Source organism: Oncorhynchus mykiss, chromosome 9 (genome assembly GCF_013265735.2).
Source record: "Oncorhynchus mykiss isolate Arlee chromosome 9, USDA_OmykA_1.1, whole genome shotgun sequence".
Lineage (NCBI taxonomy): Eukaryota > Metazoa > Chordata > Actinopteri > Salmoniformes > Salmonidae > Oncorhynchus > Oncorhynchus mykiss.
The window spans coordinates 13,556,102-13,579,935 of record NC_048573.1 but is presented as its reverse complement, the minus strand read 5'-3'; the positions used below and the strand labels follow the sequence as shown (position 1 = coordinate 13,579,935).

The window sequence follows — 23,834 nt, the reverse complement described above, 5'->3', positions numbered from 1 at the left end:
AATGGGGACTACGGAAGGGATGGGGCTAGGGACTATAGGGAAGGGGACAGGTAAGGGATGGGGCTAGGTAAGGGATGGGGCTAGGTAAAGGATTTGGGCTAGGGAAGGGAGGGGGCTAGTTAAGGGATGGGACTAGGGAAGGGATGGGGCTAGAGAAGGGATGGGGCTAGGGAAGGGATGGGGATAGGGAAGGGATGGGGCTAGAGAAGGGATGGGGCTAGGGAAGGGATGTGGCTAGGTAAGGGATGGGACTAGGGAAGGGATGGGGCTAGGGAGGGGATGGGGGCTAGAGAAGGGATGGGGGTAGGGAAGGGATGTAAAGGGGCTAGGATGGGGATGGGGCTAGGGAAGGGGCTAGGTAAGGGGATGGGGGCTAGGGAAGGGATGGGGCTAGGATAGAGGTGGGGACTAGAGAAGGGATGGGGCTAAATAAGGGATGGGGCTAGGTAAGGGATGGGCCTATGGGGGGATGGGGGCTAGAGAAAGGATGGGGCTAGATAAGGGATGGGGCTAGGTAAGGGATGGGGCTAGGTAAGGGATGGGGCTAGGGAAGGGGCTAGGGAAGGGATGGGATGGGGCTAGGGGCTACGGAAAGGATGGGGCTAGGTAAGAGATGGGGCTAGGGAAGGGATGGGGCTAGGAAGGGATCTGGGCTAGGGAAGGGATGGGGCTTAGGAAGGAATGGGGTCTACGGAAGGGATGGGGGCTAGGTAATAGGTAAGGGATGGGGCTAGGAAAGGGATGGGACTTAGGAAGGGATGGGGGCTAGGTAATAGGTAAGGGATGGGGCTAGGAAAGGGATGGGACTTAGGAAGGGATGGGGGCTACGGAAGGGATGGTGCTAGGTATAGGTAAGGGATGGAGCTAGGGAAGGGATGGGGCTAGGGAAGGGATGAGGCTAGGGAAATGATGGGGGCTAGGGAAAGGATTGGGGCTAGAAAAGGGATGGGGACTATGGAAGGGATGGGGCTAGGTATAGGTAAGGGATGGGAATAGGGAAGGGATGGGGCTAGGGAAGGGATGGGGGCTAGGTAATAGGCAAGGGATGGGGCTAGAGGCTAGGGAAGGGATGGGGGCTAGGTAATAGGCAAGGGATGGGGCTAGAGGCTAGGGAAGGGATGGGGCAGGTTAGAAACTCTGGGAACTAGGGTTTAGAGGACAGGTTTGGAACTCTACTTAAGGTCTAGAGGACAGATTAAGATCTTTACTTAGGATCTAGGGTTTAGGGGACATGCTAGGAACTCTGGTTAGGGGTTATGGTTTAGGGGACAGGTTAGAAAATATACTTAGGGTTGAGGATTTAGGGGGACATGTTAGAGACTCTGGCTAGGGGCTAGGAGATAGGGGCTAGGGAAGGGATGGGACTAGGTAAGGGATGGGACTAGGGAAGGGATGGGGCTAGAGAAGGGATGGGGCTAGGTAAGGGATGGGATGGTGCTAGGGAGGGGATGGGATGGGGCTAGGGAGGGGATGGGGGCTAGAGAAGGGATGGGGCTAGGGAAGGGATGGGCAAGTAAATTGGTAACAAGACATTCTTCTCACCTGTAAAATAATGTATTATTTTATCTGCACAGTATGAACATAAAGTGAGTTACTCCCTCCTGAAGTAGAATGCTTTAGTTGTTTAATTGCATACCGGTGACTGAGCCACCTATAACTTTTTTTTCTTCCATGGCAGTGACAGTACAAGATAAGGGTGTCTGTATTAGACAGAGGGAGCTGCAAGTCAGTTAGAAAATGAAAGTGTGAAATAATCAGATCTCTGCAAAGGAATGTTTTTTCAGTTAGAAACTGAGTGTGAAACTCAGATCTCTGCAAGGAATGTTGCTGGACAACTACAGCTCTCTCTGGTGGCTGAATGATCTACTGAGGGTGATAGTGAAGCTTGTACGTGTCTAGGCTGTAGAGCCCTGACTTCTTCCTGAACATGTAACATGACAATAACCTTTCCTAACCAGAACTAGGACAGATTTTATTCCTTGTTTGAAAAACTCTGCCCTTCCCATATAATATGTTCTGTGTTATAAAGATATCTTACACAGTTACTAGATTGGGTCCAGAGTTCTGCCTACTGTAAATGCAATGGTTTCTTTTCAATCTTTTTTTGCCCATCGGCAAACCTTTGATTAGTGGAATCAGGTGTGTAGGGACTGAACTTTAGACATGTATTTGTTCAAGGCAGTGACAGTACGAGATAAGCATAAAATATTACATGGTATTATAAGGACAAAGATACAGAGAGCTGCAAGTCATTTAGAAACTGAAAGTGAGACTCAGATCTCTCTGTGAGGAATGTTTGTTGACCACTACAGCTCTCTGGTGGCTGAATGATGTACTGAGGGGGATACTGAAGCAATAAGGCCCGAGGGGGTGTGATATATGGCCAATATACGACTGCCACGGGCTGTTGTTAGGCACAACGCAAAGTGGGGTGCCAGGACACAGTCCTTAGCCATGGTATATTGGCCATATATCACAAACCCGAGGTGTCGTATTGCTATTATAAACTTGTTACCAAAGTAATTAGAGCAGTACAAATATATGTTTTGTCAAACCCGTGGTATACGATATGATATACCACGGCGGTCAGCCAATTAGCATTCAGGGCTCGAACCACCCAATTTATAACGAGGCTTTTATGTGTCTGTAGGTCTACTACTGTAAGTCTACAACTGTACGTCTACTACTGTAGGTCTGCTATTATATTTAGTTTAAACTTGAAAATAGGTTTGGGTCCAATCCAATACAACACTACACAGAGTGAAACCCTCTGTATTTTGAATGGTGGCAGCATCATATTATTTTTTATGCTTGTCACTTGCAGGAGCTGGGGAGTTTGTCAGGATCAAAATAAAAATGAGCAAACCCCAGGTAAACGGTTAGAGGGAAAACCTCCCTAAAATCTAACCCTGGGATGGAGTTTTTATTTTCAACGGGACAATTACACAACATTTTAATGTTAATTCCAAAGCTCATGTGTTGAGTAATATGTGTTGAGTGTTTCTGAATGGTCGAGTCAGTCAGGAACTCAGAGACAAGCTTTGAATATTGCTGTCCATCAATGACTCCCAACCAAATTGTCTGAGCATGTTGCTTTAAGAGTTGTGCAAAGTTTGTAGAATCTTATTCAAAATGATTCACAGCTGTAATTGTCTGCCAAACGTGCTTCCAACAAGTTGTGTGTCACATTGTTGTGTGAAGACATACGCAATCAAAACATCTTCATATTTGATTAATTAAGAACATTTTCTATAATTTTTCTTTCACTTTCAAAATGTGGAGTAGGTTGTCTAGAACAGCAGGAAAAACATCTAATGTAATCCCTTTTTACATTTAATATTAAGATAGCAAAATGTGAAGAGTGTGCGAGGGGTGTCTAGACTTTCACTAGGCACTGGCTGTGAATCATTTGAGTTAGTTCAGGGCTACAACAAAATTGTGAAATGTCTGGGGGTCCCGAGGAGAGATTTGAATATCACTGCTCTCATGTATTTCAACAGGAAAGATACCACACCTCGGGCAGAAGAGGGCAGGAGAGATCAGGATTCTATGTGAAGTCAGACAGAAAGACTGAGGTTTAATCGATGATGAAAAGGGGGTCAAGAGATGAGTGAGCTTTTACCCAGCTTCTTGGCGACAGAGAGGTCCTTCTTCTCATCCACAAGACCAAATCCAATGTCTTCATCATCGATATCATCAAGAACCTGGGCTGCAAGCTACAGAGAAGAGAGAGAAGAGAGAAAGAAAGAAAGAAATAAAGAAAGAAAGAAAGAAAGAAAGAAAGGAAGGAGATGGAGCTGTATCAGAGCACATGGACCCTAGCATCCTAGCGTCTGTTTTACGCTCCATTTTTGGATTTCTAGATCTTACTTATTTGAACAACCTTGAATGGATCTGACAGGTATCAGCAATATCGCTATAGCTCAACTGTGTCCTCTGATAGGCTAGGTGACATTTTCAACATATTGCTTATCCAATCATTAACCTATCCAATCATTTCAGATCTACACAACTGCCTAAAGGGACAGGGGGTTGACTTAGAACGGAAAAGATATGTGTATGCCCCCCCTATGTTAATAGATGTGCCATACCTCAGGAATGAGGTGCTCAGCACTCCAGTCCTAGACACATATGACCACATTGCACTCCAATGGACTGCATGGAAAATATATTTCCCACATACTCTGTAAGCACTCACACCCCCAACCACAGCATTTCCTCCCTCTTTCAAGGCCTTAAAAGCAAAAGCCTTAGAGCGCTGCCTTGCACTTTCTAAATCTGTGTGAAACTGGACCTATTGATGGATAGTTAGCCCAGCGAATGAGAGGTCAGAGAGAGAAGAGAAGGGGGGGCATGTTCCTAGTGTGTCATCAGGAAGAGACGTGGTCACGACAGGTGCAGTGGACTGGTGGAAAAGGAGAAGGGCTCACGCTTTGTGAGAGTAAACTTACATACACACGCTCACTAACACCTACTTGCAAAGACACACACAAACACACACACACTCCCACACACACAGATGCACAAACACACATACTTTGTTCTCATTTTATAGCAGTCTATGGCAGTACATGGAACAAAATATCAGTAAAAAAAACATTGTACTCCAATTGATGTCTAAGAATCAAATAATTACAAATGTCTTAATTACAAATGTCTACAGAATGGGTATCATTCAAAAGCAGGCACTATCCATCAAGGAATATCCATTGATATGTCCAGCCCACACAGTCAAGCTAGGCAACATCCACCATAGCCAGGTCACGGTTCGGTCCCAGCCTCAACTCCACCTCAGCCATAACAACAGCCCTGAGATCCATTTTGGTTTGGACTGTGCTACCTGGTATCCTTGGGACGGCCTTATCCTAAACCCTGACCACAACCCTTACCTACCCCATTTTAAATGTCAACTTCAAATGGGGTTGGGAAGTCCCCAGGATCCCAGATAGCACGGACCATTCCCGGATAGCACCAAACCAAGATGGGCGACAAAACAAGAAGGCCAACGTTATGTGGCTCAATCCGGTTTACAATAAAGCCAGTGTGACAAGTCCTGCTCTCGTGCCAAGCAATTGCTTTGGGCCAGCATCTATGTTTTGCATGAAATTGTTGAAAGGATGAATGAATGATTGAATGAATGAATGAAAGGATAAAGGGGTTAGACTGTAGACTGTTTCCATTTGTTTTGTTGTTTCGGTGACCTTTATTTGCAACATTACTTTCACTGCTGTAGTACAGAGAAGCAGTAATAGTCTGCTTCCCAAATGGCACCCTATTCCCTGTATAGTGCACTACTTTTGAACAGAGCCCATAGGGAATATAGTGCCATTTGGGACGCTGCGATAGAGCAAGCTGCTGAGGGTTTTGCTGTAGGGCAGCAGCTTTGTTGAGGGCTGGTTCGAAGGCCTGGACATACCTGGAACGTCAGGGCAGCTGGACTGGTGAGTAACTGTAGAGAGAAGTTATGCTTTAGCACAGGACATTGACGCGTAGTCCGGGATTCAATCAAAGGTGCATTGATGACAAGAGCACCGCTCTAGACTCTTAAGGTAATTTATGCTTGAGCCAACATCCGCAGAGTTACCATGAATGCAATCTCCACGAAAGACCGGAGAAATTGCCTTTAAAATGTGCGTTGTTGACAATGCGTCTTTGATTGATTGTATAACCACTACAAGACTGAGTAAACAAGGGACAGTAAACAAGGGATGGTAAACAAAGGATAGTAAACAAATGGACCAAGGACAGTGAACAAAGCATAACATAGTGTATGTGTCCCAATATCCATATTCATGTAGAGTGCATTGTCACTATATTACTTTTTACTTTATAGTAAATATATACTATTCACTAATATCCCACTGGGCACAGACTTCACTTAAACATCTATTCCATGTTGGTTCAACGTGATTTCGTGGAAATGACGTGGCAACAACGTTGACTCAACCAGTGTGTGCCCAGTGGGATTACTTGCCGATTTCATTACGTCATCATAAAACATATTATGTTAGTATCATGAATATGGATATTAAGACATACGGACAGAGTCATGACATCACAGGACAGTGAATAGAATGTAGAATACTTCCACTATACAGGACAGTCCATAGAACACAGAGATGGTGACGGGTCAAGAGGCAGAGTACAGAACAATCTAACTTCAATGGAGGTCGGAGTTCAGACATTAGAATAAGCACAAATGCTCTTTGAACCACAAAGATTCACAAAGTGTCTTAAAAACCTGTTGAGTGTAGGGGGCAGTATTTTGATGTTTGGATGAAAAACATACCCAAATGAAACGGCCTATTTCTCAGGCCCAGAAGCTAGAATATGCATATAATTGTCAGATTAGAATAGAAATCTGACACTCCAAGTGGATTAACAACAAGCTAAGCTGTGTCTTGCTATATAGCACTTGTGATTTCATGAAGATTAAATATTTTTAGTAATTTAATTTGAATTTGGCGCTCTGCAATTCAGCGGATGTTGACGAAAATGATCCCGCTAACGGGATAGGTGCATCAATAAGTTTTAAAGTAGGAGTACTGATTTAGAATCAGTACGGCATTTTAGATAATAATAAATAAGACAGGAGGGACCTGATCTAGAAGCAACACTTCTACTCTGAGACACTTTTTGAATGAACATTTTGCTATGCAACATACAAAGGATCCATTATGACATGCAGTTCTGCTGTATAGTAAACCACTAGCCAGCCCAGTCGTCCTCCCACAGGTTGACCATTTGATCTCCTAACTTTCTATCTAGCCATATCTGATCATTTCCACCTATATCTCTGATATGTTAGACTATCAATAATCTCCTCACAGAGAAATCACTGTCACTTCTGTTTCTCTCTGACTTGCATTTCCTATCTGATTCATTGTGACTATCACTTTCGCTCTCTCTCTCGCTGTCTGTCTGTCTGTCTGTCTGTCTGTCTACAGTAATAATAATAACAGTAATAATAATAACATTAATAATAATAACAGTAAGAATGACAATAACAGCAATAATAATAATGAATAATAATAACAGCAATAATAATAACAGTAATAATAATAACAGCAATAATAATAACAGTAATAATAATAACAGTAATAATAATAATAATACCAGCAATAATAATACCAATAACAATAATACTAGTAATGATAATAACAGTAATAATAATAAAAGTGTTAATAATAACAATAATAATGATAATAGTAATCATAATTACATCAATAAAAATAACAGTAATAATTATAATATAAGTAATAATAATAGCATTAATAATAATAACAGTAATAACAATAACAGTAATAATGATAATATCAGTAATAATAATAGCATTAATAATAATAACAGTAATAATAATAACAGTAATAATGATAATACCAGTAATAATAATACCAGTAATAATGATAATACCAGTAATAATAATACTTGTAATAATAATACCAGTAATAATGATAATACCATTTATAATAATACCAGTAATAATAATACAAGTAATAATGATAATACCAGTAATAATAATGCCAGTAATAATAATAACATGAATAATAATAACATGAATCATGATAACAGTAATAATAATACAAGTAATAATGATAATACTAGTAATAATAATGGCAGTAATAATAATAACATGAATAATAATAACATGAATCATGATAACAGTAATAATAATACAAGTAATAATGATAATACCAGTAATAATAATGCCAGTAATAATAATAACATGAATAATAATAACATGAATCATGATAACAGTAATAATAATACAAGTAATAATGATAATACCAGTAATAATAATGCCAGTAATAATAATAACATGAATATTAATAACATGAATCATGATAACAGTAATAATAATACAAGTAATAATGATAATACCAGTAATAATAATGCCAGTAATAATAATAACATGAATAATAATAACATGAATCATGATAACAGTAATAATAATACAAGTAATAATGATAATACCAGTAATAATAATGCCAGTAATAATAATAACATGAATAATAATAACATGAATCATGATAACAGTAATAATAATAACAGTAATAATAATAATACATTTGTAGAGACACTCAATTTGATATTGTTGATGAATGATGGGGTACAATTCCTCCTAAGATCTTGGATCAGATTAATGCATCCTCATTCATATTCTATGGGTGAATGAAGGACAGTCTAAGTGCAAACAGGGGAAACAAAGAGGTAGTACATCCCTAGTTTCCTGTAAATCGTGCATTAACGTCATGTCCATAAATTAAAATAGCTCCATTGTTAAAGTAAAGCGGTAGTTCTAGCAGGTCAACTCAACCTTGCTGAAACTGATCTGGGAGCTGAATCGTTTATCTTCAACCTTGCTGTGTGGCTGACCTTTGATGTAAAGAAAACCTGATCTGGGAACTGAACGCTGCTCGTTGTTTGATGAGTCACAACCCGTCTGTGTATGCGTCACATCTGATTTGAGTGAGTCACTCACAGAGTGGAGAGGCTCATTGGACGTCTGACGGCCTCCATGATGTTATTATAGCATCGTTTTTTGGTCTTAACAGCGCCAGTATATTGTGGTTGTCCTGGTGTAATTAGGTAGGGCGAGGAAGGAGGCTGTGTTTATGACTGTGTGTATGCTTATTACATCCATCCCTTCTACCTCTCCGTTCCGAAGGAAAGAAGAAGACAAACTGATACAATTACTAACACAACCGACTTCTCATTTGTGTCAAAAGCCATTTTTTTCCTTGCACCAATGTTATGATTAAACCACTTAGTTTTGATGCAGAGAGATTTGAGGTCTGTATGAGACCCCAGGACAACGAAGAGTCACATTTCTACCCATAGCTACTGAATAACTGTTAGGAGTTCACAACTCAATCCCCGTATGCTAATACACAAAGAAACTCAATAGCAAGACTGCCTTGTTAAATTAGAGATTTTCTCCCCAAGTGATGCAAAAACAGAACGTGTCACAGCACAACAGGAACCGATCCTAGCATGGGATGTGGTGAATCGCTCATGACACGTGTGTGTGTGTGTGTGTGTGTGTGTGTGTGTGTGTGTGTGTGTGTGTGTGTGTGTGTGTGTGTGTGTGTGTGTGTGTGTGTGTGTGTGTGGCACTCTTTTTTTTAGATTTAGTCTCTAGTCTTAGTCATTTTTACTAAAATATCATTAAATACTGATTTAGTCTAGTTATTGTCAAAATTACGAAAAGTGGGCCATTTTTTAGTCAACTAAATGCTCTTTCATTTCACCTCAATAACCCATAGTAAACATATTCACTGACTTCCACGTGAACAAACATACATAGCCTGGTCCTACCAACATATTTTTCTGTATAACATCCTATACTCTTCTCAACAGCAGACATATATTTAAGAATAATAATATTATATAGGAATTATCTGGCCATGTGAATTACTAATTCAGCCTAAATAGATATTACACATTACATAAAAAACAAACAGACATACACAAGCAGAGAGAGAGAGAGAATGAGTGAGAGAGAGAGAGAGAGAAAGAGAGAGAGAGAGAGAGAGAGTAGGAGAGAGAGAGAGAGAGAGAGAGAGAGAGAGAGAGAGAGAGAGAGAGAGTAGGAGAGAGAGAGAGAGAGAGAGAGAGAGAGAGAGAGAGAGAGAGAGAGAGAGAGAGAGAGAATCCCCAGATGGTGTCACAAAGTATTGGTAAAGAAGATTGTTGCTTTACTATTAAACTTAATGCTGCTATTGCTTTTAATTTTGTAAAGCAGCTTATGTTTCTTAACCAGGCAAAAGTTAGCTAACTAGAAGGCTGGTGGTGACTGCTTAGCCAAGTTGAAACAAGAAAGTCGCCTGGGCGATGTGTATAAATCGAAGGCGGAGCCGGAGTCTAATTTTAGTCACAGAGATAATTTAGTCTGGTCTCGTTTAAGTCAACTGAAATGAAAAATATTTAGTTATAGTTTTTCCTGGGTCTATTTAGTCAGTTGTCGTCTCGCCACTGAAAAATAGTGCTTCACGAATATTTTAGTGACAATTTTTGTTGACAAAATTAACACTGTGCTGGACACACCAGGACATCCCTAAGAGCCCAGGGATGCAGAATAACAAGGCCTTCCAATTCTATCCCATCGACTCCCAGCTATAGTGTAAATAAGTCATGGATGTAGCTGTAAAATACCAGTGTGTGTCTGAGTATGTGTGTGTGTGTGTGTGTGTGTGTGTGTACAGTATGTTTGATGCTGAACACATCCCTACAGCCTACAGCGATGTGTTACATAACTGGGTGGGCATTAAAGATTCAAACAACAGATTTAAACGTGCTGAGCAAAAGGAGCCAGCAGAGCTTTGTTTAAAGGCAACACGTGGGTGTGACTTATTAAGTCAGAGTTGAGTGGCAGTTTTGTCACAATTTTAATCAAAGTTTAAGTCCGTTTTAAGTAACAGTTTGAATCAGAGTTTAAGTCAGTTTTAAGTCACAATTTGAATCAGAGTTTAAGTCAGTTTTAAGTCACAGTTTGAACCAGAGTTTAAGTCAGTTTTAAGTCACAGTTTAAGTTCCACTGGGGGAATCAAATGAATTGAAAGTTACAGAATGCACATTTAATAGCCTAGCTTTGCATGCCATTGAATATCAATTCTAAATCATATCAGACTTAACACCAACAAAACTACAGTATCTGCTGGAGGGCTCCGGGGTTAAGGTTCCTCTAGGTACAGATCTAAGGTCAGCTTCCCCTCCCTCAATCTTACGATGAACCATTAGAGGGGAAAATACAAAACTGACCCAAGATCAGCGTCTGGAGGAGTGTTAAGGAGCTCTGTTTGTCACCATTGTTGAGTGACTCATGCTCACTACATGAACTCCATCGCAGCTTTGTCACACACCAAACCAGCCAACCAGCCAATACCCTCCTCGCATCACACATCACCCTGCAGTCGTCAGGGGTTGGTTAGCCAAGAAGGATAGATCTATCAAAGAGAGGCCTTGTGGCACAGCTTTATCAAACACGGTCTATTCTCCTGGAGTACCTCATTCTGGCTATTCTGCCTGTATTTAAGAGGCAGAACACAGGCCTAAGATGCACAATAACACACAGTAAACCATACTACAATACTAGGTGTTTTTTCCTGACCACATGACCTTAACCGACAATACAATACTACTAACTGTATAACTACAGCTCCTATTAGTAGCCATGGTACAGTAGTATACTGTATATCTATAAAAATGTGCTCAATCCTGTGTACATATTAGGCCCAAGATGTTACAACATGATCCTCCAATAAACAGGTATTTATATATGTTAATACTTCAGAGTAACAATGACAACAGCAAGTGAAAACCATGACAACGTACACTTCCCCACTTTTGCCTCTCCCTCTAGTTCCGATCTATAAAGCAAGAAATAAAATAACTTTAAACTTTAACCAGGCTTTTTGCTCCCCTGTCTTTCAGTGTGTGTGTGTGTGTGTGTGTGTGTGTGTGTGTGTGTGTGTGTGTGTGTGTGTGTGTGTGTGTGTGTGTGTGTGTGTGTGTGTGTGCTTTCCCGGCCTTAACATTACCTCTCCTATGAATAAGATATAAAAATACATTCCAACATTCAGTACGCCTACAGAGAGGGAGGAGGGTCATTCATTAATCATTAGGCACAACACGAAGTACAGACTATTATAACACAACAGCAACGTGTGTATGCCTCTTCTCTAAGCCTCCCAGTAGAAACACAATGGAACAACAGTGTGTCACGTTGCCTGTCGCTTGTGACTAAATCTGGGAACGACAACCTCAACGAGGTCAAATCCACCTCAAAGGAACACAACAGTGATCATCCACCTCATAGAAGCACAATAAACAGACCCGCATAGAAGCACAATAACAGGAATGTATTCTCTTTGAGACATTAAAGAGATTCCAAGGCTTTGATGTCCCACATTCTTCTGAATTCTACCTCCGATTCTACATATGATGTTCAGACAGCAATGATGAGGCCCAAAAATGTCCTGAATGATTCTAGAATGAAACTCTATTCCAGTGCACACAGCATAAGTTAATTATAGAGCTCAGCAACCTAGTAGTCACAACTATCAACTGTACCATACTGTAATCTCCAGAAGGGGGCAGATTCAGTGCAAACCCACACAGGAAATAGTGAGAAACAAGAAGGGGATGTAATAAAACTAAAAGACAGTGATAGCACCCAAATCATCTCTGATACAAGACCACTCAGAAGAACTTCCTAGCTTAAATACGTGGGCCTAAACAGACTAGATAGGCTAGACTGGGGGAAGTGTTAAAGGGTGAAATGTCAGTGTCATTGGGTAAATTTAGCCCGACATAGACAGAGAGAAAGCAGCCGGCCGGCCGCTTCAACAGGGACTATTTTGGCAAGGCTTTGGGGACTTGCTGACAAGTACAGTATCAAACCCGCATAGCTGTCTGCTACAGGCTGCAGCTAGCCAACGCTGCAGAATCAGTGAGTGTGTGTGTGTGTGTGTGTGTGTGTGTGTGTGTGTGTGTGTGTGTGTGTGTGTGTGTGTGTGTGTGTGTGTGTGTGTGTGTGTGTGTGTGTGTGTGTGTGTGTGTGTGTGTGTGTGTGTGTGTGTGTGTGTGTTTTGCCAGAATCTGGGGATAGGAGTCTGATTATCTGATAGGTTAGAAAACTGCTGTGTGCTGTAGTGTAGGGGGAAAACAGACTGTTGCTGGGATGGAAGAAGATGGAGACTGCGTAAGGGCCTGACACCAATATCCTGTTGTTTTTTGTAGCAATGACCAAATAAATCGCTAGGACTGGGGTGTAGCCTAGAGGGTTCTATCTGGAACCAAAAAGGGTTCTACCTAGAACCAAAAAGGGTTATCCTGTTGGGACAGCCGAATAACCCTTTTGGAGCCTTTTTGTCTAAGAGGATCTGTAGAGAAGAATGGAAGAAACTCCCCAAATACAGGTGTGCCAGGCTTGTAGCGTCATAACCAAGAAGACTAGAGGTTGTAATCGCTGCCAAAGGTCATTCAATAAAGTACTGAGTAAAGTGTGATATTGTGTGATAAAATGTGATATTTCAGTTGTTTTTTTAAAATACATTTCTAGAAACATGTTTTCACTTTGTCACTATGGGGTAGTATGTGTAGATTGAAAAAAAATATGATTTAATACATTTTAGAATAAGTCTGTAACGTAACAAAATTTGGAAAAAGTGAAGGGGTCTGAATACTTTACGGAATGCACAGTAAACACATCGTTCTATGACTGACAGTAACCTTCTATACCATGCAACCTATTTAGGTCACACTTATTTAGATAGTCCCCCATAGATGATCTACAGACGTTCATACCATCAACAAACTGACAAACTGCATATCTACTGTTAGAGTCGTGTTCAGAGTTAGAGTATACACACATATCTTTTTATGACTCATAGGCTGCGTTTACACAGGACGCCCAATTATGATGTTAATTTTTCATCAATTGGTCTTTTGACCAATCAGATCAGCTCTGAAAAAAGATCTGATGTAAAACGATCTGATGTGATTGGTCAAAAGACCAATTGGTAGAAATAATATCAGAACTGGGCTGCCTGTGTTAACGCAGGCATAGTAACCTATGCCATGTACAGTACCTACTTAATCCTAGATATTTTGGACACAGCCTGACTCTCATGCAAAAGTATATTCATGTCACATTAAATGTCTCTGACATCATATGCTGTATACATTACATATACCCACGCAAATGCATAGTCATCCGAATGATTGATGTGCAATAAATCTCTCTAGTGCAGAGTCCGTCTTGCTCAGAAAGGTGTACAGTAACAGCATCAAAGGTAGGATATTTGTCCACATGTTTTCCCATACCTCTCCTGTATATTACACATTTCTAGACCTGGGTTCAAATACTATTTTCAACTACTTTAGCTGCACATGATTGAGCTTGCCTGTCGCAGAGGAAACAATAGAATAGTCCCGCAAACACTCAATGTTTTTGATTTTGAATAGTATTTGAACTCAGGTCTGGAAATTATTAATATCCTAGAAAGGTGTGGAAACGCAGTAGAATCAACATTGGGTAAGAGATGTCTCACACACACACACACACACACACACACATACACACAAACACACACACAAGGAGAAACTGTAGTTGTTGAAGTTCTAGATTGTGCTTATTCTAAATAACAGGATGTGCATAAAGTTGTTTCCCTCCTGTCACATGTTGTCACGTGGGGGTGAATCAAACACACTCTCACACACACACACACACACTGAGAAAAAGAAAGAAATCTCTGTGTGAATGTATTCTTCAATCCCCGTGACATCATACCCCAACCATTGGAGCTGTGAGATGATGACGGAATGTGTCCTCCTAACTTGGATGTGTCTCAATAACTTAAATAGCTTCCTCTCCTCGCGCCCTTTCCTCGAAGACTAGGGCCATCTTTAGAACCAGGAGTTTGTCATGACCAGAATAAACTCTACAGGATATAGCCTAGCGTTTCCCTCTCAGTTCATGCCTGATGACACTGCCCACTGGGCACAGACGTCATTTCAACGTCTAGTTTTGATTTACATTTGGATGAGTTGTCAACTAATGTGAATTCAAAGTGAAATCAACAACAATTTGTCTTTTTTTTGTTGGGTAAAAAAAAATGAAATTCCCTTATTTTGATGACATTTTGCAAATCCAATCAGTTTTCCATGTTGATTCAATGTCATCAAATAGATTTTTTGTTGTTGAAATTACATGGAAACAACATTGATTCTGCCAATTTTTGCCCAGTGGGTCTGTTGCAGTCAGGGTCAGAGTTAAAGAGGCTATGGTCTTCTAGCCGGCTGGCTGGCTGTGGTCTCCAGTCTGGCTGATTGGCACAGAGTCGCCAGGCTTTGGAAAATCCTTTCAACGAGCTCCTAATTCATTCACTCATTAACTAAGCTTATGATCTGGACCTGGTCCACGTTGTGCTGTTGATCTGTTAATTCCAAAGTGTCATCAGAGGAAAGGTATGTATGGACTGTAACAGTCAGGAAATAGAGAGCAGGACTGAAAGAAAAGTTTGATTATCACTTTTCAGAACAAGGAACAGAGTATAGGAAATGCAAACTATGACACACAAGAACACTGCACAACTTAACCATAGGCTGCTTCATCCTTTGTAGCATTTTAATCGTCCCCAAATGTTCTACTCAGCTCTAAAACGTTTTTACATTTCTTAGTTAGTAGCAGTAAGGCTTGCATAACATCGTTACTCTCGTGAGAACTTGCAGTAATCAAAGTCTGAAGCTTCTTGTTGTTCCCGCTGCTGCCTAATGAACAAGCAGTGATTATGTTATTTTGCATAAACGGCATGGCCCCCCATGAAGAGTGACACGGTTGCCATGATGACAGTCTGACCTTTCAACTCCATACTACAGAGATCGTCTACTCCACAAGGTACTGTAGAAGATGTGGCTAGTCATGCAAGGAAGATGTGTAGACGAACAAGGTAATGTGGTATTGTCCATGGGTGGCCGATAGTGGCTATGGATGTCCACTGTGTGTTCAACTAGTGCAACTGATCTGGACAATAATTAGTTGAACTAAATATGTTTGCGCTGTGCTGGAGCAAAAGCCTGCACTCACTGCAGCCTGTTGATGCCGCAATACTCTACTAATGTTTGCAGAGTAGGGACTGTGAGCTCACTGTTTGCTGGGTAGGTGCTGTGAGTTCACTGTTTATAGGGTAGGCGCTGTGAGTTCACTGCTTATAGGGTAGGCGCTGTATGTTCACTGTTTACAGGTTAGGGACTGTGAGCTCACTGTTTATAGGGTAGGGACAGTAAGCCCACTGTTTGCAGGCTATCTCAGTCCATATCTCAATCCATGTCCCAAAGGAGGGTTAAAACTACACTGCAGTTTGAAACCAGAGACAAAGTTAAATACAGTATCACGTGTGAACTCATGTACCAATTACTTTTCATACAAACTATAAAGTACATTTATATTTTCAAAGACATAGACCCATAAAACCTATAGCTGCCCGCTGCCCCTTAGTGTCCCACTTCATGTTAGGCCAGGTCAGTCCTGTTCCATAGAAGAGATAAAACTACACCCTAACTTGACCCAAGGAAACTTCAGTATCATGTGGACCTTACTACAGTGGATGCATCTCTTGTTCACTCTATTCCCCTCTTTTGAAAGCCATTGAGCCATAAAAGCCTAACTGCCCACTGTCCCCCTTCTATGACATGAAGAACCAGATGTCCTGCTGCCCCCTTTAGCCAGTATCCCATTCAGCCTATGAGGTTGACCCTTGACCTTTCTGCTTCGAGTACATTCCTAGATGCATAAATCAAGGCACTCCTCAGGCTTTGGGTTACAGTATTCCTTTACTGACCAGACCTCGACCACTCTCTGTCTCCCCACCTTAGATACATGGTATAGACCTAGCTCACAGTCCCTACCCTGCAAACAGTGGTAGAGCAATGGTGCCCAATATTGGCTATGTAGGTCCAAGGAGCGTTAGTCAGACAACGACTGAAAAGTCACTGTAAAGTTTGCAGAGTTATCTGATGTCTGGTATACCAACATTCTTCATGTTCTTCTTCATGGGTATAACCCTGAGGTCTGGTCAACATAACGGCTTTAGAGTCCCATAGTGAAACTGAAAGTACACTGCAAAACCATGTTGTAGGCTACTCAGGTACTTTACTATGCTTAGGTGCCTTAGCGAGGACTCAACATATTAAGTCTTTAACTTTGGATGCAATCCTGTGAGATTTGGATGTGTATACCCAGTAGATGTATTGCACCATTAAAATACCCTGACAGGCAGACATAGATACTTTCAGGGTAGAATGTTACAAATTCAAGTACAGCTACCCCTAACCTAACCACTGGGTAAAAACTGGTTGAATCAATGTTGTTTCCCACGTCATTTCAACCAAATCAATCAATGTGACGACGTTGCCTCAATGTGGCATTTCGTCTTATCTTTACCCAACTACACAGAGTCCACCATAGTGTAGTGTGCTAAACTGTCATGAGTCACTGACAAATATATTCTCTATAGAATACCACATAGCTACCACTTCCCTAGGCATAATGTAGTGTAGAAATGCTAGCTCACCAGTACTACACATAGTGCAGCAATGCTACACATTCTCAATAGAATCCACCATGGAGCCAACCAGTTCCCTATGACTTAAGGTAGTAATGCTAGCTTAGCTTACATTAGTCATTGTTGTTTGAGCCTAGTAAAGTACAGCAATGCTAGCTAGCATGAGTCACTGTTGTTAGGCCTAGTGCAGCAATGCTAGCTTTTCCTAGCATGAGTGATTGTTAGCTAGCATGAGTCGATGTTGTTAGGCCTGGTGCAGCGATGTTAGCTAGCATGAGTCACTGTCGTTATGCCTCGAGCAGAAATGCTAGCTTTTGTTAGCATGAGTCATTGGCGTTTGAGCCTATTACAGTACAGCAATTATAGCTAGCATGAGTCAATGTTGTTAGGCCTACTGCAGCAGTCACTGACTGACTCAAGTTAAGACACATCTCCATAGTGACCAAACAGCTGCGATCTGGACCCATTTACAGTAGGCTTGGTACTTTCCTTGAGAACAAAGAACTCTCTCTATTCTTCTCTCTTGCTCCCTCTCACTATCAGCATTTCTCAATCAGGATTGTTATAATCACACCTCATGAACACTGATACTCTCCCACACCCAAATCATCCTCAAGCAACATCATATACTCCTCAACATCACATCAACCACAAAACCGATACGCCCAAACACATATAGATATAGCATCTTCCTCTCAGTGGTCTTGTTTTTCAACCCAGAGAGATACACTATAACCTGACTCCAGCAGGGTTAGAGGGGTGACAGACCAGGATGACTCTCGCTAGCATTTTGACCTTTGATCTCTCTGAGAAGAAGATGCTGAAGGTGTCGTCCGCGACAGCCACACTTAGACGAGGATGGTTCAGTCTCGGGCGGCAGTAAAACCAGGGGTCCTATTTGCTATGGACACAAGAGGACATATTTGCGATCTCGTACACATGGAGAGTCACACTACCTGTCTTAACTGTCAGTGTTTCTAGTGTGTCTCTCGTTCTCTCTCTCTTTATCTCTCACTCAGCAGTCTTAACAGTTAACCTCTAGACTACCAATTCAATAAGCTTTTCACATAAACACTGCTTTTGAATCCAGACACTGTCACAACCTCAACAACAACGCTCAATCTAAAGAAAGAAACAAACCTCAACAAAAATGAAGTCATATGGCTAGACTGCTGTAATTTGTATCTAACGGTTAAATCAATCGTATCCACGCTGAGCCTCTTTATGGTTTTGGGATATCCATGAGGAGACAGCAGTTTCAGAAGTCTGATCAACACAGTTAGAGCTAGATAGAGAACATTAGATTACACATCGTATGCTACTCATCTGTCCAATAGCATTACAAGACATCACACAGACGAAGAGAAAACATATGAAATGTTCCCAGCTATGAAATGTGTCAGAGCATGTCACACAACCTAAACCACCATGAAAAACCATTCCTCTGATCAATATCTTGAGATTGTAGGGTCTTCACTGCAATAAAACCAATAACATATTTTTCTATTGGGTCCATCAATTGGGTTCTATTGGGTTCATCATCAATTAATAATGAATGAATCCCATTTGGTAGTAATGACCTGCTATTTTCAGTATTTATTTTAGACCCCTGAGAGCTAGTTACCGATTGGCTAGGAGTCCGCAGTGTGAAAATAGGGGTCTAGCTACTCAACAACTCCTCACACTCGCAAACATGCTCAACTCAGGCACATTCACCCAGTCCACCGATCATATCCAAAGCGTGATAGGTACAAAAACAATGATTTAAGACACTAACCTGAGAGCAAGCATTGTGTGTTATGGCACATAAACAGCAGTTAATTTTTAAAACCAGGCAAGTCAGTTAAGAACAAATTCTTGTTTACAATGACAGCCTAGGAACAGTAGGTTAACTGCCTTGTTCATGGGCAGAACAAGCTATTTTTACCTTAACAGCTTGGGGATTTGAGCCACTAACCTTTCGGTTACTGGCCCAACACTCTAACCACTAGGCTACCTGCCACCTTGCAGTTAGAGCTATGAGATATGCTCTCTCTCTCCCCAGAGGCCTTCTTCCTAACCACGTCACCCCTTTCCAGAGCAATTTAGAGTCGTGGTTTACAGATAGCCCTACTCTAGACCTGGAAGAAGACACTGTCAGTCTCTGAGTATGAGTGCAAATCTAGGATCAGTGTTTCCTTTTTAATTACAATGAATAAGATTAAATGGATGGGGGGGGTCCTGATCCTAGATTAGCAATCCTACTCTGACGATTGATACATACAGCCCCAGGTCCCTCGTGTCCATGTAATTGATTAGGATCTAAAAAACTGACCCTAGATCCAACTCTGAGACGACTGATGCATACAGCCCCAGGTTTAGCCTGGTCTGCTGTGCACATTCTAACCAGGTTAGAATGACTTGGGATAGACAATAGACTTGGTAAAGACTGATCGACGCAGCTATTTTCAGCATCTCTCAGCATTTAGTCTTCTCCCCTGCCATCTTGTCTCCCCTCTCTCTCCTCCTCTCTTCCCTCAATATCTTCTTGCTTGAGGCTGACTTCCTGAGATGTACCTACAGCTCCACTGATGCCGTGTGTCTCTCCCTCATTGTTGCCCCTCCTGCATCTCCCTCATTCCTCCACCCTCAACCCTTCATCCCTCCATACCCTTTTCCCCTCATCCCTCCACTTCGTCATGCTGTCCCAACACCTACCTACAGGGTCATGTCCTCCATCTCACTCATCCTCACATCCCTCCATCCACTCTGTGCCTCTACAACCCTTATACCCCTCATCCCTCCGATTGTTCATGCTCCTTGGGACACACCTTGAGGGCCAACTCCATCTCAAAGACTCTTAACTGTTCCCTCACTACCTCACTCATCCTCTCAATCCACCCACCCTCCATCTTTCCATTCATTCCCTTTATAGCACCTACCTCCAGGGCGAGTTCCTCCATCTCAAAAGCTTTCTGGGCGTTTTTGTTGTTCTCCACATGTGCATGGTAGTAGATCACCATCACATCGTACTTCTTCATCACAGATTTGTAATTCTTAGCGTTGAGATCATGGACGCGGTCTTTCCCATCATACTCAGGGATCTCCAGACCCTTCTCCCCCCAGGACAGGGACCCCAAGGAGAGCAGGGCCCCCAGAAACACCCAACCCCACTTCATGGTTCCAGGTTATTGTTGGTTCCCGACACTCAAGTCTCCCACGACTCGGACGTCAATGGATGAATTGTTTAATGTTTCGTAAAAAAATATATATATATATGTTTTACGTTGTTCCTAAAATACACAAAACACTACACCCAGGAACAAGGTCCACTTCGTTTCGACGCCGGCCAGAGAAGAGCAGGTCGGAGTGTTGAATCCCCCTTTTAAAAAAATGGCGCGTGGGCTTAGACGCTACTGGCCAGGGGGGTGAGGGAGGGGAGTGGTTCCAATAACGAGAGTGAGTTGGAGGGAGAGAGAAGCAGGCTGAAGACCCAGGGAGAGTTGACCGCTGAAAAGTAGGGAGAGAAAGTAGAAGGGGGGGGGGGGTCTTACTGACGAGGGGTTTGGGGGGTTTAGAAAATAGCAAATGGGTGGACACGTGGGAGGGGCTATCTTAGGGCCACCTGTTGGATGCCATGGCTACGGAGCGAGAAGAGAGAGAGACATACCTAGTGTCAGGGAGGGGAGAAGGTATGGGTGACAGAGAGAGGGAGGATTCCATTCCCATATTAAGTTTTGTAGAGGTCCCTGACCATGCCTAAAAATACTGACACCGAAGGTGTGAGCATTCACAAGATGGCCACCATTGAATTCTGAGGGTTGATGAGCTATGAGATTGGGTTGATGGAGGTGTACTGTAGAGACATATTGAGAGAGTCATATAATCATCAACATTCATAATTATTATTTTTTTTACCTTTATTTAAGTAGGCAAGACAGTTAAGAACAAATTCTTATTTACAATGACAGCAGGGGTAGAATGACAGATTTTTACCTTGTCAGCTAAGGGATTCAATCCAGCAACCTTTCAGTTACTGGCCCAATGCTTTAAGCACTAGGCTACCTGCCACCCCTGATAATATCCTGAAACTAATACTCTGTGCCATAGAACCTGTTGAAATATATACAGTTGCATACTGTTGCCTGCATACTGTGTTCTGCCAGTGCAGTCCTTAGCTAGCTAGCTAGCTAGCTAGCAGGCAGGCAGGCAGACAGACAGACAGACAGACAGACAGACAGACAGACAGACAGACAGACAGACAGACAGACAGACAGACAGACAGGGCACAGATTCTATAGAACAGAGTACAGGGCACATATTTATAGTTATGGTGATATCCCCTATGAACAATTTTAAGAATATCAATAACCCAATATCCCTTGATGGACTACAAGATAAATATTTTAATGGCCATTTTGCGACTGTGGTTATTATATTTGCTCAAACCTGGCAAACCTGTCAGTGAATAAAGGTACTGCGAGAGCGAGAGAGAGAGAGAGAGAGAGAGAGAGAGAGAGAGAGAGAGAGAGAGAGAGAGAGAGATCAACATCCAGAAAAGAGCCGTTAAATTCCACAACCACATAAATGGAAGTGAATCCCAAACCTTCCATAACAAAGCCATCGCCTACAGAGAGATGAACCTAGAGAAGAGTCCCCTAAGCAAGCTGGTCAATGGGCTCTCTCACAAACAAAAACTAACCCCACAGAGCCCCAGGACAGCAACACAATTAGAGCCAACCAAATCATGAGAAAACAAAAAGAGAATTACTTGACACATTGGAAAGAATTAAAAAAAACTGAGCAAACTAGAATGCTATTTGGCCCTAAACAGAGAGTACACAGTGGCAGAATACCTGACCACTGTGACTGACCCAAACTTAAGGAAAGCTTTGACTATGTACAGACTCACTGAGCATAGCCTTGCTATTGAGAAAGGCCGCTGTAGGCATACCTGGCTCTCAAGAGAAGACAGACTATGTGCACACTGCACACAAAATGAGGTGGAAACTGAGCTGCACTTCCTAACCTCCTGCCAAATGCATGACCATATAGAGACACACATTTCCCTCAGATTACACAGATCCACAAAGAATTAAAAAACAAACCCGATTTTGATAAACTCCCATATCTACTGGGTGAAATACCACAGTGTGCCATCACAGCAGCAAGATTTGTGCCCGGTTGCCACAAGAAAAGGGCAACCAGTGAAGAACAAACACCATTGTAAGTACAGCCCAAATGTATGTTTATTTATTTTCCCTTTTGCACTTTAACCATTTGCACATCGTTATGACACTGTAAATATACATAATGACATTTGTCATGGAACTTCTGTGACTGTAATGTTGACTGTTAATTTTTATTGTTTATTTCACCTTTGTTTATTATCTACTTCACTTGCTTTGGCAATGTTAACATATGTTTCCCATGCCAATAAAGCCACTTGATTTGAATTGAATTGAAAGAGAGAGCTGAAGCCAGAGCGAGAGACAGTAAGAAAAAGGGGAGAGCTAAAAAGAGAGAGGGAGCATGTCAGATATTAGTTTACAGAGAGAGAAAGCCTAACGTTTCCATTTTTTTTTAGCTTTGGCTGACTGTGACATATGTTTGCTAGTTTTGCGTGTGTGTCTGCATGCAACACTATATTAGTGAGTGTATATATATTTAGGGGCTTGGAGAGCCAGAGAGAGAGAGAGAGAGGGGTATTTACACTAGAGCTGGGATGATAAAGCGGAAATTTGAGAAGGAAGGAGAGCTAAAGAGGGAGAGCTTGTCAGATATTAGTTTACAAAGTGAAACAGGAGAGGAGAGTTATTAATAATGGTGTAACCTGACCTCTCCTGACCTCTCCTGCACTCTCCTGCAGTTTAGGCCTATTTAGATCCCAGGCCAAGAGGGTGCAGGAAGATGGTACTGTTGGTATCGGGTAGGTAACTATAGCAAGGTTGGCGGAACATCTGTTTTATTGGTGGTGAGTGTACGAGAGAGAGAGAGAGAGAGAGAGAGAGAGAGAGAGAGAGAGAGAGAGAGAGAGAGAGAGAGAGAGAGAGAGAGAGAGAAAGAGAGAGAGAGCGAGAGATAGGCAGACTGGGTGTGTGTCGACCAAGCCTGTGTGCTTGTGGTGTGTGTGTGTGTGCGTGCGTGTGTGTGTGCATGCGTGCATGTGTTAGGGGTGTGTGTACTAGGACCCCCCCCCTCCAGGATATGACGACCACCGACAGATAGCGTGTACTGTATTGCACCTCAGTGGACAACAGCACCCTCACCTGGCCGTAGCAGTAATGGCACCAAACCTGTTGAACCCCCATCACTATGATTCACATCACACCTGCTTTGCACATATCTACAACCCCAGGAGGTTGGTGGCACCTTAATTGCGGAGCATGGGCTCATGGTAATGGCTGCAGCAGAATCAGTACAATGGTACTGATGCCATTCCATTTGTGCCGTTCCAGACATTATTATGAGCCGTCCTCCCTGCAGCAACCTCCACTAGTTGTTTACTCCAGGGATATGTCCACTTCTACTGTTCAAAAGTTTGGGGTCACTTAGAAATGTCCATTAAAATAACATAAAATTGATCAGAAAAACAATGTTGTAAATTACTATTGTAGCTTGAAACGGCAGATTGTTAATGGAATATCTACATAGGCGTACAGAGGCCCATTATCAGCTACCATCACTCCTGTGTTCCAATGGTACGTTGTATGAGCTAATCCAAGATTGTCATTTTAAAAGGCTAATTGATCATTAGAAAACCCTTTTGAAAACTGTTTTGCTGATTAA

At 42.0% G+C, this 23,834-nt stretch overlaps 1 protein-coding gene across 2 annotated transcripts in view; it reads right to left on the bottom strand.

The window, feature by feature from the left end:
- The window catches only part of LOC110531519 (calsequestrin-1), a 32,631-nt gene extending 12,070 nt beyond the window's left edge, over positions 1-20,561 (bottom strand). The window contains exons 1-3 of one of the 2 annotated variants that reach the window (XM_036989198.1): positions 19,988-20,561; positions 5,417-5,449; positions 3,623-3,716 (exon numbers count right to left, since the gene is read on the bottom strand). In XM_036989198.1, the coding sequence (XP_036845093.1) occupies positions 3,623-3,716; positions 5,417-5,449; positions 19,988-20,224 (364 nt within the window). In that variant the 5' untranslated portion in view covers positions 20,225-20,561. The remainder of the gene's footprint in view (positions 1-3,622; positions 3,717-5,416; positions 5,450-19,987) is intronic. The other variant, XM_036989199.1, reaches the window with a different exon arrangement.
- Between the last annotated feature and the right edge of the window lie 3,273 nt (positions 20,562-23,834).